General features: G+C 36.5%; 1 protein-coding gene across 4 annotated transcripts in view; it reads left to right on the top strand.

The window, feature by feature from the left end:
* Window positions 1-19,804, top strand: part of HMCN1 (hemicentin 1) — a 492,563-nt gene that overhangs the window by 112,035 nt on the left and 360,724 nt on the right. For all 4 annotated transcript variants that reach the window (XM_040446605.1, XM_040446604.1, XM_040446606.1 and 1 more), the window contains 2 exons: window positions 1,142-1,212; window positions 18,433-18,591. In XM_040446605.1, the coding sequence (XP_040302539.1) occupies window positions 1,142-1,212; window positions 18,433-18,591 (230 nt within the window). The remainder of the gene's footprint in view (window positions 1-1,141; window positions 1,213-18,432; window positions 18,592-19,804) is intronic.

A 19,804-nucleotide genomic window follows, 5' to 3' on the forward strand; every position in this document is an offset into this window, starting at 1 on the left:
GTATGGGTGTTTCTTAAGGAAGTAATTGATACTTGTAAAGGCACTTTGTCTATTTTTTTTTAAATTTTTTGAGAGAGAGAGAGCGAGCAAGCGAGTGAGCCGGGGAGGGGCAGAGAGAGAGAGAGGGAGAGAGAGAGAATCCCAAGCAGGCTCTGCACTCTCAGTGCAGAGCCCAATGTGGGGCTCAAACTCACAAACCCTGAGATCATGACCTGAGCCAAAACCAAGAGTAGGATGCTCAACCGAGCCACGCACGTGCCCCATCCACTTTCTCTTTTAAAGGTTGATTGTTATTTTTAAGAAAATTATCTTTGTGGATGAAAATGTTTACTATAGACATGCTGCATCCTACAAAAAAAAAAAAAAAATATTGCCAAATTAACCACCCCTGGTGTCTGGGCCCTTTCTTTTCACCTACCTTAGGTCCTGGTTTTCCAAGAAATGCAGTGGCCCACTTGTTCCCATTTGGAATAGTGGTTTGTGCAATATATCAGAGTAGTTGTGAGGGTGGCAGTGACCACAAAGTGGTCAGAGCCGGCTCAGGCAAATGGTGATAGTGATGGACAGCAGCCCCAGCCCAGGGAAGGAAGTGAGGGGGACTGTTTCTTCGACTTTTAATGTTTTCATATCAATGCTTCTGCAACTTCTTGAAAACTCTGTGGCGTTGAAGGTCATTTTTATTGTTGTTTAATATTAAACTTCTTATTTTTAACTAATTTGGACTTACAGAAAAGTTGCAAACAAATTTACAATTTATAGTTGAGAAAACAGAATTATAGGATGGATGGGTAATTAATTTAGAGTTCAGCAATGAAGTAGGTGTTCAGTAAATATTCATTGACTGATGGGAGTAAAAAGGGTGAACCTGGGGTCTCCTGGCTCTTGGTCTTACCACATTTTTGACTGCTCCTTTGCATTTCCCAAGGCTAAAAAGTCACTCTGAATATACATAATTTCCAGCAAATTTTAAGTTATTCTTTGGTAGCTATAAACTGAGAAACAGTCTGTTGTTTTGCTGGCTATATATCTCTTACTAATAAATAACCATGTAGTGTACAATGAAAAGACATTTGCAAACATGATAAACTCTTTAATGCTATTGATTACAATTTACTTATCTATGTCATTTCTATCCTCATAGAAATTGGCCCAGTGACAATTACCACAGATCCCAAGAAATTTCAATATGAGCTCAGAGAATTGTATGTTCAGGTAAGTGCTTGCTTTCAATTTTATTTGTTTCAGGGGAAAGGAAAATCATGAACTTTTGTCTGATTTCCCTTATTTTTAAACCTGAAAGAAATAATTTTGGGTTAAAAATTTTTTTAATGTTTATTTATTTTTGAGAGAGAGGGAGTGAGCAGGGGAGGAAGTAGAGAGAGAGGGAGACAGAGGATCTGAAGCGGGCTACTAACTGGAAGGGGAGAACCCGATGCGGTTCTCAAACTCATGAACCATGAGATCATGTCCTCAGCTAAGTCCGATGCTTAACTGACTGAACCACCCACGTGTTCCAGAAATAATTATTAGTTTTTAATTCCACTTCCTTTTCTCACTTGAGTTCTGAATAAATTGAACAATAGATATGTAAATGGGGCAGATTGAGTTCACCTTCATTTATACATTATCTATGGCTGCTTTCATACAACAATAGCAGAATTAAGTAGCTTTGACAGACTGGCCCACATACCCTAAGATATTTACTCCGTGACCCTCTACAACAAAGTTTACTGAAGCCTGCTCTAGGTGAGTCCCTTCACTGAGAACCATAAACAACAGTTAAATCTTCCCTCACAACAGAAATGGTATAATTAAAAATAATTTTGATGTTCTCTGGTCTAAGTCAACTGTATAAAATTTTTGACAGTAAGTATAATTAGGTGATTAGAGAAGAAGAATAACATTGCTTTAGCTGATATTCTGACAACAGGACTTGGAGATAGGGGTTAGTATGTACTTTCCCCTCAGGGCTGCTTTGAGATCATTATTGCTAAATCCATTCATGAAAACAAAAAAAACTTGCTCTTTGAGGCTGTTTCACTATACTCTTCTCCATGGATGGTCTTTGCTGTAGTCATTTCCAGACCTTTTGACCACTCCCCACCATTCATCTAAGCTACTGGTACCTAGATCATTGGCTACGTTTCCCCTTCAGGGCTGCCATCATTCCAGGGACTTCAGCATTTATGGGAAAGACCTGTCAGAGCCTTCTCCCCTCAGTTCCTTGACCTGCTAGTCATCTGCAATAACCTGTTCTTTACTCCATCTCAGTCTTCCACTCCCTCAGGACCTTATCATCAATAATCCTTTCTACCTCTCAAAGCACTAGTTCAAGCATCTTAACCTCCAGCAGCAACCATCTGTCCACCAAGCTTGTTGGCACAACTGTTTACAACTCCTCCTTCACCCTCATTAACCCCTAGCCTGTCTCCCAGGCCATCAGATCTCTCCTTTTTTTGCTTTCCTCCAGTTGAGCTCAGAGCCCTATCATTTCAAAAACACCTCTTTTTCTTCCTTGTCCATTGCTTTTTTCTTCAAAAGGCAAAACGTTATTCCTCAATAACTCCAATTATCTGCATTATTCATGCCTGTCCACCAGGGCGATGTGCTGTTAAAGTCTTACAACAGAGCAGGTTGATTCCATTGTGGATACACAACACTGGACTCTCAGTACTCCCATGATCTTACTATGTTTTTCTGGTTGATTAAATTTCCCATTTGTCCCAATGATAATTACAGATCTTGTCTACTCTGTTTAAACCTCCATCCCCTCACCTTTTACTACTGGTTGTTTCAGTGAGCAATCTGCCCTGAGCAAGTGACCTCACTTACTGTTTCAAACATAGGCAAACAAATGGCCCCTAAGACTTCTCCTCTGACATACAGATCCTTATGTCAGTCCCCTAGATGTCACAATGGGCCTCTACAATGAAACTCACAAATGTGCCCTTTCCATTGCTCTACACTTGGTCCTAAATTCTTGTTCTTTGTCCTCTATTTTTTGTCTTTGTGAATGTTGACCACAATATTCTGGTTATACTACCAAAAACTGTGAATCATCTTTAATATGATGATTTTCCCCCAACATCCAAAACATCAAGTCGTGGTTTTTAACTTTCTAAATATTTTTTATGTCTATTGATTTCTCACTATTTCTATTGGTACTACCCTAATCCCAATTACTATATCTTTAGTCTAAGCAAATGCAAAAAAAGTTTCTAAGTGATTTTCCTGCATTTGCTCTTGCTTTTATTTGCCAGACTATTCTCCATTCTACAAACAAAATAATCTCAAAATAACATCTCTGAACATTTCCCCTAATACCCTCTGCAGTCATCCCCTATCCCCACCTCATTAAATTCTTCCTAAGATTTTGAGTGACCTGAGACCTGTCTCTCTGTCAGCCCTGTGTAGAACCACTCTCTCCTTTGGGCTCTGTGCTCTGTCTTAGGGGCCTTGCATAGACTCTCTGCAAATCTTTATCCTCCACTCATCTCCCAGTGGCATTTTCGCACATGCTCTTTTCCTTGCACAGGAATTTCCTGTCCTTCATCCTGCCCTCACTTCCATGCTCCCTTAACCTAGTTTAAAATCTTGTATTCAGGATTCAAGTCTAATCTTGAACACCATTTCCTCAGAGATCCTCCCTGTCCTTAAGGTTTGGCCATATATTACTGCTTTTCTCCATCACAAAGTAGTGGGGATTTCACACTGAAGAATCATGTCTGATTTAGCTCATCATTACCTTAGAAAAATGTATGGCATATTGAACATGCTCACTTTTTGATGAAAGAAAGGAAGAATGAATGAATATACCATTGTGTACAAATCAACACAGTCCAAATTAGAGTTTGGAGTTTTAATACTTTGGTTTCACTGTTGGGTGAATGACTTGATTTGCAACTGTGTGTAGGAGCATAATTGGGGCATAGGGTGAAAAAGCCAAAGTTTGGCATTCCAAATATGTATTCAATCATGATTATTTTATTGTGCCTGTCTCTATAATTTTTAATCATATACTAAAATAAATTATATTTCATAAGTACCTAAATGGATTTATATATTTATCCCTTGGCTAGTTTTCTCTTTTACTAAATTTATTCTGATGGTCTTTCCCACTAAAAATCCCTCATTTCCTTTCTCTTACACTGTGTCATTCTTTTCCAGTCATTATCTTCATACTTACTTAGAATTTACTTTTCTGCCCTTCCATATAGCAAATTCTTTGCCACTTTGGATGTCCAGATCCTTTGAAAAAAATATTTACATAAAAATTTCTAGCCTGTACATGGACCATGGGAATTAGAAATTGTGTTCCCCTGTTTGTTAAAATTTTTATGTTGCCTTAGTCTACCATGAGCTACTAAGAGCAAGGGCCTTGTACCTCTCATTGAGCCTCTGATCCACCTGTGGGATGAACCAGTATCTGCATGAAAGTGAACTTAAATAGGGATTATATGAGGGTAGCCTTTTTAAAAAATATCTATTTAGCAGTAAAACTATATCAAATATAATTTAAGCTTTGATGGGGCAAAAGATAACTTAAAAACCTAATTATCAGCTTGCATTACACAGAGATTCAGAAGGGCCAAGTAATGGAGATTTCTAGCTGATAGAACGTTAAGAAAGGATTTACTGTATTCATTTCTTTTTTCTCTGCAAAAATACAGCTGAGCTGTATTCTTGAATATCTGGCTAGAATGAAAATCCCTACATTCTCAATGAGACCTGGCACTGGCACTTCCTGATTTCCTGCCTCTCCCTTTCTTTTGTTCTGAGGAATCTTCAAGGAGTGTGCTTATTCTCTGTGCTCAATTTGTCTCCAGGGCAAAGGATCATAATTCCTGACTCATATTCCATTGATTCCCTTCCCAGAGCCCTCCTGCATCACCTTTTGGACTTGAGACTGTTACAGGCAGTCCATGGGGTTATATTCTATCTTTCTTTTCTTTTCTCCTGGAATGAAAGCGGGTGTACATTTCTCTGGAGGTTTTCTCTGGACTGGCTACATCTTATGGGTTTTATTTTTGCATTGTCTTGGGATCCAAAAGGATGTTTAAGTAGAACAACCAGTTGGATAAGAAATCAAATGTTTACTTTTTCCGTTCATTCAACATAAATATGAAAAAAGGTTTTTCATATTTATGAAAATATTTCATAAATATGAAAAAGCTCTAGGTTACATCATCACTTAACACCTAATCTAAAGAATATATTCTTTCTCCTCAGTGTTTGCTTAAAGAATATTTTATTATTTCATAAATCAGCCTAGAAACTAAATTTCACATATTTCATAAAATTTTAGTATAAAATACTAAATTTTGTTTTGTATATAATTTCCAGACTCCTCTTCTGTTCCCCTTCTACCATTTTTGGTGACTCCTTGCAAATCACTGTTATCATGAGCAACAAGAATTGCTGCCCTATTAAAGCTTACTTAGATTTAAACAAATTAAAAAAAATTTTTTTAATGTTTATTTATTTTTGTGAGAGAAAGAGACAATGCACGAGCGGGGGAGGGGCAGAGAGAAAGGGAGACACAGAATCCGAAGCAGGCTCCAGACTCTGAGCTGTCAGCACAGAGGCTAATGTGGGTCTCAAACCCATAAAACATGAGATCATGACCTGAGCCGAAGTCCAGATTCTCAACTGACTGAGCCTCCCAGGAGCCCCTAAACAATTTTTTTTTAAGTTAATAATTTTCTTACATTTGTAATAGTTTTGAAAACAAGAAAAGTAAATTTAGTTTGAAGTAAATTAAATAATTGCTCATTAAGATTACACTAAGGTTAGCTATTTTTTTTACAGAGGTATGGATAACTTGAAACATAGTTTAAAATTTTCCAAGAAAACTTAGAAAAAAATCAGTCACCTTAAATCATTACATTTATAACATTAATTTTATTTTCCTTTATTATCTTTCATCTGGAATACATGGAAGCAACTTGGAAAGCATCTGAGCTTTCTCTCTGGGAAAAAGAACGGAAGACAAATGATAATAAATGGTATTCAAACCACAGAGCTTTGAGACCTAGTGTCTCTGTAAATATGCAGTGCAAAGTCTTGTCTCAGGTCACAGTCTTTATAAGAAACTGGAAAGGTGGGGTGCCTACGTGGCTCAGTTGGTTAAACATCTGACTTTGGCTCAGGTCATGATCTCCTGGTCATAGGTTTGAGCCCCACCTCAGGTTCTCTGGTATCAGCATGGAGCCAGTTTCAGATCCTTTGTCTCTCTCTCTCTGTCTATCCCTTGCTTGTGCTCTCTCTCTCTCTTTCTCAAAAAATAAGTAAACATTAAAAAAAAAAAGAAACTAGAAAGCTTTTGATTTTTAGAAATCAAAAAATGGTGTTGGCAGTAATATGCTTTCAAGCCTTTTATCCAAATGTTCTAAAGAACAAAAAGCAATTAGTCAGACACTTGAAATGTAAAAAAAGAAGGAAGGTATTTTTACAATAATGGAATTACAATTTTTTCATGTAGATAGTTGGTCCCTAAACCTGAAAATCCCCACACATAATTTAATTTTCCTTTGTGAAGTCTTTTAGCAAAATTGACCCCCCCAAAAAAAAGCAGGAATAAGAGTAAAAATATGTAGAACAGCATTGTCACATAGGAACAGGATGGATTTATGAAGAAGATGAGGTTAAGGTCCAATTATTATAATTCTTTAACAGGAATAGAAGGGTAAATAGACAAAATGCAGCAGGCTAAGGTTAAGGTGACAAATGTTTTGCTGTCATGTAAAAACAATTGATGTTAGAATTAACTGCCAAAGGAGAGTATGAAAAATCATCACTAGATAGGCCAAGACTATTAAAAAGAAGAAGACAAGATAGTGCTGAGTATAGAAGAGAAATTTATGATGACAATTTGGTATACACTTTATCTAATTTCTGGTATTGTATTTATATATTTTTTAATTTTTTTTTGAAAGAGAGAAAGAATGCAAATGGGGTGGGGTTGAGGGAGAGGGAGACTGAGAATCCCAAGCAGGCTCTGTGCTGTCAGTACAGAGCCCAACATGGGGCCTGAACTCATGAAATCTGAGAGCATGACCTGAGCCAAAATCAAGAGTCGTACACCTAACCTCCTAGGTGCCTCTAATTTCTGATGTTCTAAATCATGCTACTATGTAAAAGTATGCTCTTTATTTCTCAATTTATAGGAAAGTTTTCTTAATGAATTTTAAAAATCAAACTAATATGTGACAAAGAAATTAAGAAAAGCAAAAAAAGACATGCTAGATAAAAATAAGAAGAAGGGATTTTATGTCAGTGTAGATATAGACTTATTGAAAAACTATGGGAGATGTGATTTCCATTTTTGGTATTGGACATGATCCAACTGAAGACAGCAGCTTTTATTTCTATTTAAGTATTCTTTTGTACAAATGCGTGTCTGTGTGTGTGTGTGTGTGTGTGTGTGTATTCACTTTTACAGGAAGAATGGCATGTGTTTAATTTAGGTAAGATGAGATGAGTCCAACACATGTAACTCATAATACATGTAAAATCTTCAAGAATAATAGAACCAGTGTCTGGCCCAAAGTGAAGGCTTGATAAATGTTAGCTATTATTACTTCTATTGTGTTACTACCTTCAGTACCCTGAAGGTTTTTTTAAGGGAAATAATCACCAAACATTTATGCCGTAAACAAGCAGCAATTGTGGAATATGTGCCTTGTGATTTTGCAAGTGTTTCTCTCAATTCAGATCCACACAAATATTAATATTACCTTTTACAAAGGAGGATACTCAAGCTTTGAGATAGTAGGTAACAATCAGGTCACCAAACTGGCAAATAGCAAAGCTGGTCACATAACGGGAGGTATTTAATGCTTAAGACAGTGTCCTTTATGACTCTGTTACTTTCCTTCTAAATACTGATTTAAGTAACCTTATTAGTCCAATCAAGTTAACATTTGTTTATAGCATTTGTTTTGCATTTTACTTCAAGATAGTGCTGTAGAGAATTAAAGACGATGGCAGGCCTAGGGCTGGTCTCGTCCTCAATGAAATGAATTCATTCCTTGAAGATTTTGACTTTCACTGCTACCTCTCATCAGTTTGCGTAGTTGGCTGACCCGAAATTACTGAGCAGCAAATGACAAAGTTAATTATAAACAAAATTGCTCTTTTTGCTCAGTATGTGTTCTCACTACTTACTGTGGTAAACTTATTTAAGTATGACCTCACAAACACGTTGGAGAGACACGAGGATAAGATGCCTTTTAAGAGATTGATAGTGTTCATACTACCACACAACCTAGTTGTATTTGTAGGTGATGTTTTGATTATTTTCATTGTTAGAGTTGAAACTTCTTGGGGCTTGAATGAAACATCTACTACAACTTTCACGTGCTGCTAGAGTTCCCTGCTAGACCATATGAATTCTCTGAGGGACAAGTAATTCTTAATCCTCAAGGAGGGAAGAGAATGGAGGGCACTGAGTGGGAATGCTTGGCTCTTTTCTAACTATCCACCTTGGTACCCTATCCAGAAGCAAATAGCTAGATGATTTCTTAATGATCTTTTATGAGGACTTCAAAGGACAGAGAGTATAGAAGAGTATTCTGACTATTGGATTACTTTTTCAAAGCAGAATATAGACATAATGACATAGGTATGGATTATGATGATAAAATTTTGATTTTCTTTTCAAAGGGTGCATGCATGGGAATGTTCCAAAAGGTAAATACATGAGTCATTGCAGAGTAAATATTACAGTTACATGTCACAGAATGGCATCACTGACCCATGATGCCTGGATTCACCCCATACATGCTACTTATGTAACCAAAGGATTACCCTATTCCCCATAATAAGTACTGCATCTGGTTTTGTCCATTTTTAGGTGATGGTAAGGATGGAGGTCAAAATATTTTCCTGGGGAGAATGTTTCTTGACCTAAAGCCAGATTTCCTAGAGAAAACTATCAACCTCACTTTGAGCAAAATGAATGTAGAGTTTTTTTCTCAATTCAGATCAAGAGCAGTTCTCAAGAAGCTGTCTTTATTCTTAGGCCTTGAAAAAATGTCAAGAAGAATTGTGGAATCTTGGTATGAGTACTCACTTTGACTATTATTTGTCCAATTACCCCATCAGATGTCTGAATCCCTTCCAGAAACCTATCAATACATCAGAAATGAACTAACACCAGTTAGAGATTTAATAGCCCTGATCTTCATCACCAGATGATACCTGGGGTCCTCGTCTGGAGCTATGTCTGGGAAGCTCTTTCATGTTTGAGGCCAATATAAGATTTCTTTGGCGATGGTATCAGATTATTGAATTCAGGTGCAGTTACCAGCTCTGTCCCTCAGGTTTTTTCATATAAACTTTAAACCAGGTCTCATACTTCTATATTCATGTTGATTTTTGAAAGTCCTCATTTATCTGGTCTGTTTATATATATGGAATCTCCTTCTGTGAGATGATCTAGATCTTAGTTCACCAGTTTTGTTTAATGACTGCTAGCTCTAAAATAGCCCATACAATTTGTCTGTCTCAAACTTCCCTATATATTATAATGTTCATAAATTATAATGATTTTATTAGTAAAAAATGCATTGTGTTGATAATCTTTTTGCCAAGACCTAAAGTAACATAAGCAGTATAAATATATTTTTACGCATAAAATAAAACACACATTACACAATCACATTATAATCTCCATTAACTACCCAATAACCAAGATAATACCAAATGTGCTGGGAAGCATATAAGATCCGTATGTGAGTGTTGGAGTAGAAAGGAAGACAGAGATTTTAGTGGGCAGGCTGAATCTGAAGAGTGCTAAGTAAAGACAGAGAAGGGTCATAACCCAGGGAAAACAGGGAGAAAGAAAGCCTGCCTAATCCTTGAATAGACAGATAATGACTGGCTGCAAGGGCCACCTTAGACCCAGAACCCTGCCTTCTTCTGGCTCATTCTCTCTGGGCAAACAAGGCCATATAGTAGGAGAGATCAGGAATCCCAACTAGGGATCAGGATAATGTCTTAATTTTGTGGGAAAAGAAAATAAAAAGGTATGGAATCCTTGATGGGCAAGGGAAGGAATTCTCTTTTTTTATTTAAAAAATTTTTTTAATGTTTATTATTTTTGAGAGAGAGAGAGAGAGACAGAGTGCAAGCAGGGGAAGGGCAGAGAGAGAGAGGGAGACACAGAATCTGAAGCAGGCTCCAGGCTCTGAGCTGTGAGCACAGAGTCCAAGGTGGGGCTGGAACTCATGAGCCATGAGGTCATGACCTGAGCTGAAGTCAGAGGCTCAACTTACTGAGCCACCCAGGTGCCCCGGGAAGGAATTCTCTTAAGTAGTATGAAGGTGTATCAATTTCTGATTTATTAATGAAGATATTGAATGCACAGTACATAGTGTATCCTTTATTTAAACTGAAGTGAACTGAATCTCCTCCTAGGCCAAACAGGAAGGTAGTTCCAACAAACTGAAAGATCAATTGCTGAAGAGTTACTACTGGCAGGTAATAACCTGGAAGGCAGGAAATGGTTGTAATTGTTAACTTTTAATGCATCTGAAAGAAAGGTCAACAGTTTTTTGATGCCTTGATTTGGATTCCACCTTCTCTAAACTCGTAAAGGGCAGCATGGTGGACTGCCTGGACTTTTATTTTGATTATAGAGATTTGAAGTTTGGGCTCTGAAATACTCCAATTATCTTTCAGTACATCCCCGCCATAGTTTCTACAAGTGATGAAGACCAAATGTCACTGATGCATTAGGGTTCTGTAGTCATTCTAATTTATTTTATACTTGCTTGAATGAAATTTTATGTTAGGTTCAATGCAATGTAATGGTTTCCACATGTACCTTTTGTTTCTTGCTCATAGAATCACATAACTGTGTTTTAAGAAGAACTGAGGGTTGCAAACTCTCGTTTAGCTTGAGACTGAGTTTCATTCCTGAATTTTATAGGTAAAGGGAAAATTACAGAAATAAGACATTTCAAGCAGTGAGTATTCCGTGGGAAGGAAAAATACAGTCTGACTTTGAAACAAGGCTTAGTAGGTTGTAGTTGTGTTAGAATAAGGGCAAATACTATAATGCCAATAATACTTATTTTGGACTTAGGCATGAGCCTACCAAAAAAGTTTTATTTTTTCATTGCTTAGAGTTAGACATACCTGGAAAACAACTGGTATAAGCACCATTTCAGTGAAACTGGATGAAGAAAATAGAATTGAATTGGGTTGACTAGAAGAGACATAATAAGGCATGGGTGAGGGCCTGCTCTGAGATTTCCAGTACTCTGATCACTTGTTTGACAAACACTTTCCCATTGGGGTTTGGACAGGGACCTCATTTTTCTCCAACTCTTCTCAGGGTTTAAAGGTTCAGTTTAGTTCATTGCCACTCCCACATTGTCTTATATTTAGAAAAGACAGCATGATAATCTCTATTTTATTACTCCCTTGACTGATAAGATTTCTGTTTATTCCTATTTTATCTTGCTTTCTAGGAATTTATTTTTTAACATAATTATCACTGTAACTCTGAGGTTACAGTTTTTTTTCTTTAATTCCAGGAGCGACATTTACTATGAAGGGTCACATGCTTCTGTTTTTCCAGTACACATTTTTTTTCTATCTGAAGTGTCTTTGGCAACTTAGTAAGTTGTAGCTATCAGTAGAATTCTGAAGATAAAATGAATATCAAAATACTGAGTAAGAATATGCCCACTGAAACAGATAAGTTCTATCTCAGAGTTCAAATAAAAACACAGTTAACAAAAGCAGTTTGCATTGTCATGTATGTGTGCAGGTTTATGTGGTTTTAGGGGATACATTTCCATTGCCATGTTTGTTTTCTTTTGTTAAATATTAAACCTGACACCATGCCATGATTGAGAGGGAGAGACAGAGAGACAGAGAGATACAGAGATATGAGAGCTTGAAGGAGTTAGTTTTGTATACCACTTAGAGTATGTATATATAAGCACTTGTACTTCAGGAGACCTAGCTCTGGAATTATATTACTTGAAATGAGATGGGCTAGGCTTGAGTAAAGCTCAGGTTGAACACAGAAAACACACCTAGATTGTGTCAAGATTGTTTTGCACAGTCTCATTCATTCATATACTCACTATTCATTCATTTATCCCTTCATTCATCCAACCACAATGGACCACTTACTAAGTTCTTCAAGGAATAAAGATATAGTGGGAGGAAACATAAGAATTACAATCCAACTCAGCAGATGCCACAATAGAAGAACGTACAATATTCTGTGGGCATCTGGAAGAATGAGAATCTTTTCCCCTTTGCTTTTATAGTTTTCTCTTACAAGCTACTTGCTTGCAGTCACAGAGGTTGATGAAAGTAATGAAATGCCTCACTGGAGTTTGCATGAAAGCTCAGGCCAGGCAGAATTGAATTCCAGTCTCTGTTCTTTCACTTAAAAGTCATGTGACCTTAGGAAGAGATTTTAAAGATTCAGTCCTCTGGCAATATATTGTGCTAAAAATGATACCTATGTCATCAATTGAGATAAAGAGTAAATACCATAGTGTATGTGACAGTACTCTCTTAGTGTTTGGCTTAGAGTAGATATCCATTGAGTCAATACAAGTGGGGTATCTTACTACCAGTAAAAGTGTCAATTAAATTAATGAGGCTTTTCATAGATTCAAGTTCATCAATTCTAAATGTCTCCATTATAGATGTTTTATGGGATATTATCTTACTGTTTTTTCCCATTCTGTATTCATATCAAAACATAAAATGTTAAGACTTTTTAAAGGACTACTTTTTTAAAGTGTGGAACTAAAATGTAAAATGGTTTGTTTTTAGTGTTTCAGTAATAATCCCATTGCCCCCGATTCTAAAATCTGCACATGAGTTTGATATAGATCAACCTGAAGTATCTGACGTTGTGAGGTTTATTTATAAACATGGACATTTTGACGGTGGTTCTCTTTAGTCCTGTTCTGCCAAAACTGAGTTTAAGAATCAGAAGATCAAATAATGATTTGAGGAACATTATTAGCTTCATATATATCAATGTGCAAAAACTTTGTTTATAAACTTTATGTATACTTAAACAAAGTCAATAATTTATAGATTTTTGGAGTAGATTGTCACTTGATTCCTGAGCCTTAGTAAATTAAAATTACTTAAATTTTGTTTTTAATAACTTCTGACAGAAAGCAAAGTTCGTGGAAGACTTTTAGTGCAAAGCAACAACCTTATAATGAAGCCTGCATAACAAAACCAAGTATCATTCTAAAGCAGTGCTGTCCAACAAAAATAGGATGTGAGCTACATGTGTAATTTTAAAAACAGTTTAAATTAATTTTTATAATCTATTTAACTCAGTATATCCAATTTTTTCATCGATATGAAAAATTAGTACTTTTTTAATTTAAATTTTAATTAATTAGAATAAAATATTTGATTCCTCAGCCTCACGAGCCATTATTTCAGATGCTCAATAGCTCCCAAGGCTTGTTAGTGGTCATTGTACTGGACAGCACATATCTAAAGTATTCCTTTACTGCATAATTTTAGTGATTATTTATGATTTAAAATGATTAGAAAATCAAACTCAGGTATCAGATAGGGAGTTTTTAATATAAATTATATGTAATTTTCCTTTGGAAAAAACCACTTATTTTTCCTTTTAAAAACCTACATCCATAATGAGATAGATAGTTTCACTGAGATATAAATTATCATTTAACAATTATTTTTAATTTTCAGTTATCCACTAATCTAGTATAGACAGAAAGATAATAATTTTAAGATATTGTACTATTTTAGGGGCGCCTGGGTGGCTTAGTCGGTTAAGCGGCCGACTTCAGCTCAGGTCATGATCTCGTGGTCCATGGGTTTGAGCCCCACGTCAGGCTCTGTGCTGATGGCTCGGAGCCTGGAGCCTGTTTCAGATTCTGTGTCTCCCTCTTTCTCTGACCCTCCCCCATTCATGCTCTGTCTCTCTCTGTCTCAAAAATAAATAAATGTTAAAAAAAAAATTAAAAAAAAAGATATTGTACTATTTTGGTAAGTGTTTTATTCTTGAGAACAATTTCTAATCGGTATGGAATCAATATGATTATAATATAATCTATGTCTGCAAATGTGAAATTCAGGGCAGCATAATTATTTTTATTGTAAAGAATACACTGATTTCCACAGCAGGAAAACCACTAAGCTACACAGATCACTCCTAAGGGATATTAAGTACATCTAGTATGGGTTTCTGATATACGTAGGTCAAAATGTTTCCGCTAGACTTGACATTCCTCAAATTTCTGGCTGCTTGGAGACTTTATATTAGTTTGTCCATAAAAGTCAAAGTCTTTGTTTTGAGAGTGTGATATAAAAGAGTCAAGAAATAAAAGGAATGCCTTTCATTTGCAATTATATTTGTGAAATTCTCTGTGGAGTTATAGTTGTGTGAACTTATCACACTCTTTCCTTTGGGTATTAACCAATATTAAACTTACTATATATGAAGTGCAGTGTTTCACAGAGGGGCTTTTTTTTTTTCAGGAGAATAAGGTGTTCCAATAACAGAAAATGTTATTGACCATGTAGGTTTTATTAAGATGTGGTTTTAAACTCCTCTATTCAAATTTATAGGGTAAAAAACAATAATTAAAGGCTTAGAGGTTCCACCTCAACACATGTGTTTTTTTTAGGGCTACATTCAAGTTTTAGTATGAATCTCATACTAGAGAGATCTCAATGAGATGAATTCATTTAGAGTAACTTCCAAGGATTCTAATGATCTCTAGAGTCTACTCCTGGGTAATGTTGTAGGATGAACTAAGGCATCCCTGGGTCCTCTTAGAGTAAATTTGAGTACAAGTCAAGTGGCTCAAAGATTGTCCTTTACTGACTGGACAAGATTTATCATTTCTGTCATTCCTAGTATGCATCCCTGGAGATTTCTTAGCTGTTCTGACTTTTGGTTCATAGAAGATTTCTTCTAATCCCTTGATATTAGGTGATATTAATTAGCAAGAGACAATCTTTCCTTAGAATTATACTACCACGGAGCTAGTGTATTGTGTACTTGGCCATTCAACAAATGCTTGTGGAATGGGTAATTTTTATATTGTGGTTCACACTCAGGTGCATGATGTCAAGCACAGTTGAGGAATGTTTTTAAGTTTTGAAAATTCAATATGAATCTAGTTTTTTGAGCAGTCCATCCAGCAGTTATGGATTTGCAAAGTTGGCTTCGAGTAAAAATTATTCCTATGCAATATATTAAAGTTATTAATGTCCCCAGAAGCTATTTCACACTTTCCTAGCAACAAATGCTCATTTAAGGACATTTATTGCAGATGATAATCCTCCCACCTATTATGCAGAGGAAAATATGCTATATCATTGAAATGTAAAGCATATCAAAGTACATCTGGAGAGTGAAGAAGTGTATTTGAGGAGTGTTAATAGTGGAGATGGAAGAACAGAAAGATGAATGAAAGCACTGATGGCATTACAGTGTGAAGCGAGAGGCATATTTAAAGAACAGGAAGTAGTCCTAGCTTGAAGCGATTTATGAAGAGGGGCAGGAGGAGAGATAGGAAACTAGAAAGAGAATTTGATCCAACATAAGTAGTGAAGGTTTTTTTTTTTAACGTTTATTTATTTTTGAGAGACAGAGAGAGAGCACTAGTGGCGGGGGGCAGAGAGCGAGGGAGACACAGAATCCGAAGCAAGCTCCAGGCTCTGAGTTGTCAGCACAGAGCCTGACATGGAGCTCCAACCCACGAACTGTGAGATCATGACCTGAGCTGAAGTCAGACACTCAACCGAGTGAGCCATCCAGGCGCCCCAAGTAGTGAAGGATTTTAAGTTGGAACATGATAAAGATAGCTCTTTACTGCAGGCAAAATAAAGTTTGGTGGCAGGCAGAGCAGAAGATTAGATTGGAGGCTATACGAGTAACAAAATCAATGATAAGAAGAGTGAATTGTAGGAAGTAAAGAGGAAGGGAGGGGACGAATTCATGATGGAAGTAGAAGGAAAATGGTTTGACTACTGATTAGGTGAAGGAAGAGGGAGGAGTCCAGATGACTCAGGTTTGAACCTGAATATGGAGGCAGGTGGTTTGATTAACAAAAATAGGGAAGACATAATTAGGGAAAATACAATGAGTTCTACTTTAGACACACGGAAATGTGAAGACCCATAGAACATCTAGGAGTAGATGTTTAATAAGTGGTTGAAGATGTAAAGTTGGAATCTGGGAGATAAGTACAGTCTCAAGATACAAGTGTACAAGTTTTTAAGAACAGTATTATCTGCTAAACTAATTGCCATGAAAATGCACATAAGTAATAATGCACAGCTGATAAGTCCTGCAAAAATAGGACTATTAACTGAGTAAAATTTCTGGGAGTCTATAGCCGACTTCTTCTCAGAAGTTAAGATCAGGTTATCACAGCTTTCAACCCCCTACCATTATGACATATTTGATGAGTGTTTTAATTTTAGAATCATTTTATAATAGTTGGGGCTCTTTTCCAACTCATTTAATATAATGGTACTCACAGTCTGTAAGTTTTGAGTGGGATTCTAAGCAAGAAAAGATTCTCTGGTTTGTCCAAGCTGCAGTGTAAATAGTTCGAAGCCTGGCTCTTTTGACCCTGATTAGAACTATGGTTCTCAGGATATTGTATCACAGTCTAAGACTGTTTGGAGCCTGGGAAAAGCCCCAATAAGAGAATCAAGTAGAATCTCCAGAGTTTAAAGAAAAAACCATATCACTTTCATCAAGTAATTAATTTCTTTTTAAGAAAGAACTCTTACTTACTGTATTCTGGTGGACTGTAGAACCATAAGGCACCCCCCTATAACCCTAAATTGTCTTGTTTTTTATTTATCCTTTCTAGACTACGAGTTCCTTAAGGACAAGATACTTTACCTCATTATTCATCTTTCTATGTTTAAATCCTAGTGGGGTATTAAGCAGTTTATTGGTTGCTCAAAACATATTGGTTGAAAGTCCTTTCCCTTGGCCCTGTAGTTATTGACGTCTATGCTTAGGAAGTAATCAGACATTTTATATATATACATAAAATAAAATAGATTTGTATTTCCAAATTTATAGTAGAGGAAAATTTGGGAGAGCGTTAATGTTCAACAGTAGAGAAATGGTTGACTAAATTATGGGATGTAGACATAATGGAATATTATGCAATCATTTAAGCCTGTGACATTTTTTAAACTTTTTTTAATGTTTATTTTGGGAGAGAGAGACAGATCGTGGGCAGGTGAGGGGCAGAACGAGTGGGAGACACAGAATCTGAAGCAAACTCCAGGCTCCGAGCTCTCAGCACAGAGCCTGATGCAGGGCTCGATCTCACAAACTGTGAGATCATGATCTGAGCCAAAGTTAGATGCTTAACCAACTGAGCCACCCAGGTGCCCCCAAAACCTGTGATTTTGAAGAACATTGATAACATGGAACATAAGGATAATAATCATAAATGTAAAATATATAAAACTGTAAATACAGCATACTTACAGTTTTATCTATAAACCCCTATAATTTTGAATGAAATAAATGTGACAGGAATTCTTCTTAGGATGAGGACTATTTTTGTTTAGGAAAATATATGGAGCCTATGCAAGTAGAAAATAAAACAGAGATCATGTGTTCGTAGGAAAAATGAAGCAGAGTGAAGAGTGTGACAAAGGGTGTATTTTATATAAGGTGGACATGGATGGTTTCTCTGAAAGGTAACATTTGAGCAAAAACTCAAATGGGAGTTCTATATATGGTATATATATATGGTATATATGGTTATATATATGGTATATGGGAGATATACCAGTATGTTTGTTTGCTGGTGGGAATGATCCAGTAAAGGAGGAATTTTTGGCAGTGGAGTAGAGAGAAGGGACAGCCAGAGAGGGGACACACAGGAGCTATGTCTTTGATTAGGCACACGTGAGTAGTTAGCCTTAGCTATGTCTAGATGATTCCTTCACTGTGAAGGCAAGGCGGGTGGCTGCTATTACAGGTAGGTTCATAGACACCATGGTGGGATTCATGAAAGTTCTCTTCTGATTGCTAATCTTTTCCCAGTACAGTAGAAACAAGGTCATCAAATGAGGGATAAGAAAAGAGGCATGTCGTGAAATAGTCATGTAAGGGAATGAGAAAGTGAGTCAACATTTAATTAGATAAAAAGTATATGACAATTTCTATTATTTTGTGTATTTTGGGTGAGTTTTTAATTTATCCATAAATACAGGTTTTTTTTTTCTATCTCTACATAACTCTGTATCTTTTCCATCTCCTGGCAACTAAAGTAATTAATACAGTGGCAAACTGATAGAAAATAAATGTGAAGAGAACTTGTTCAGTTCTGGAGCTTCTAGAGCAACTTATCGTAACTAAAATATTTTCTTTTTTGTTGTTAAATAATTGCACTTTTTTTCTCTGCTCCTCAACAGGGTGGTGGTGATTGTCCAGAAATGAGTATTGGAGCTATAAAAATTGCCTTGGAAATTTCTCTTCCGGGGTCTTTCATCTATGTTTTCACTGATGCACGGTCCAAGGATTATCGGCTCACTCATGAGGTGCTACAGCTTATCCAACAGAAACAGTCACAAGTGAGTAGGAATCAGCCCCCAAATTTTCAATCTGAATACAGCGGGAAGGAATTCAGGAATACCTTGGAGATATTGTGGGTTCAGTTCTGACTACCACAATAAAGCAGGTATCACAATAAAGTCAAATGAATTTTTTAGCTTCCCCGTGTACATAAAAGTTTTGTTTACATTGTAGTCTACTCTCTTAAGTGTGAAATATTATCATGTCTAGAAAAACAATATATATACTTTAATTTAAAAATGCTTCATTACCAGACAGTGCTAACCATCATCTGAGCAAGTCATACTCACTGATCACAAATCACCATAGCAAACATACTAATAATGAAAAAGTTTGAAATACTGTGAGAATTACCAGAATGTGACACAGAGACATGAAGCGAGCAAATGCCATTGGAAAAGTTGTGCTGATAGATTTGCTCAATGCGGGGTTGCCACAAACCTCCAATTTGTAAAAAACAAATAAACAAACAAACAAAAAAACAGTATCTGTGAAGCACAATAAAGCAAAGCGCAATAAAACAAGGTATACACCTGTATGGCATGTGAGAGGTTGCCTCTCCTCTTTGTCTATACTTTGGCAAAAATCAATAATTACAACTATTGATCTGTATATATGTTCTCCAATATACATATGCCATTTAATTTAAACATAAGTGGATATGTAGTATTTGTGCATATTAATACTTTGTTTTTTAATATAGAGAAGAAATGATGGGGGATTAATGAAAGTTCTTTCTTTTTTTTTTTTAATGTTTTTATTTACTTTTGAAAGACAGAGAGAGAGAGAGAGAGAGCCAGTAGGGGAGGGGCAGAGAGAGAGGGAGACACAGAATCCCAAGCAGGCTCCAGGCTCTGAGCCGTCAGCACAGAGCCTGATGCAGGGCTCGAACCCACAGACTGTGAGATCATGACCTGAGCGGAAGTTGGACACTCAACCAATTGAGCCACCCAGGCACCCCGAAAGTTCTTCTTTCTATCTTATCCCTAGAATTGACAAGAGCATAGACCTACAAAGAAGGCCTGTGTCTCAAATATCACCTCCTATGTGGAATCTTGTCTGAGTCAGACTTACTCATTGTATCAGTTAGCTATTCCTGTGTAACAAACTGTTCTACTCTCAGTGGCTTAAAACATATTTGCAGGGCTCCATTGGTCTAGGCAAGGCTTGCTCACTTGTGTGTCTGGGGATAGTTTGGGTTTAACTTATCTA

The sequence above is a fragment of the Herpailurus yagouaroundi genome, unplaced genomic scaffold (genome assembly GCF_014898765.1).
Source record: "Herpailurus yagouaroundi ecotype Mexico unplaced genomic scaffold, PumYag 195, whole genome shotgun sequence".
Classification (NCBI taxonomy): domain Eukaryota; kingdom Metazoa; phylum Chordata; class Mammalia; order Carnivora; family Felidae; genus Herpailurus; species Herpailurus yagouaroundi.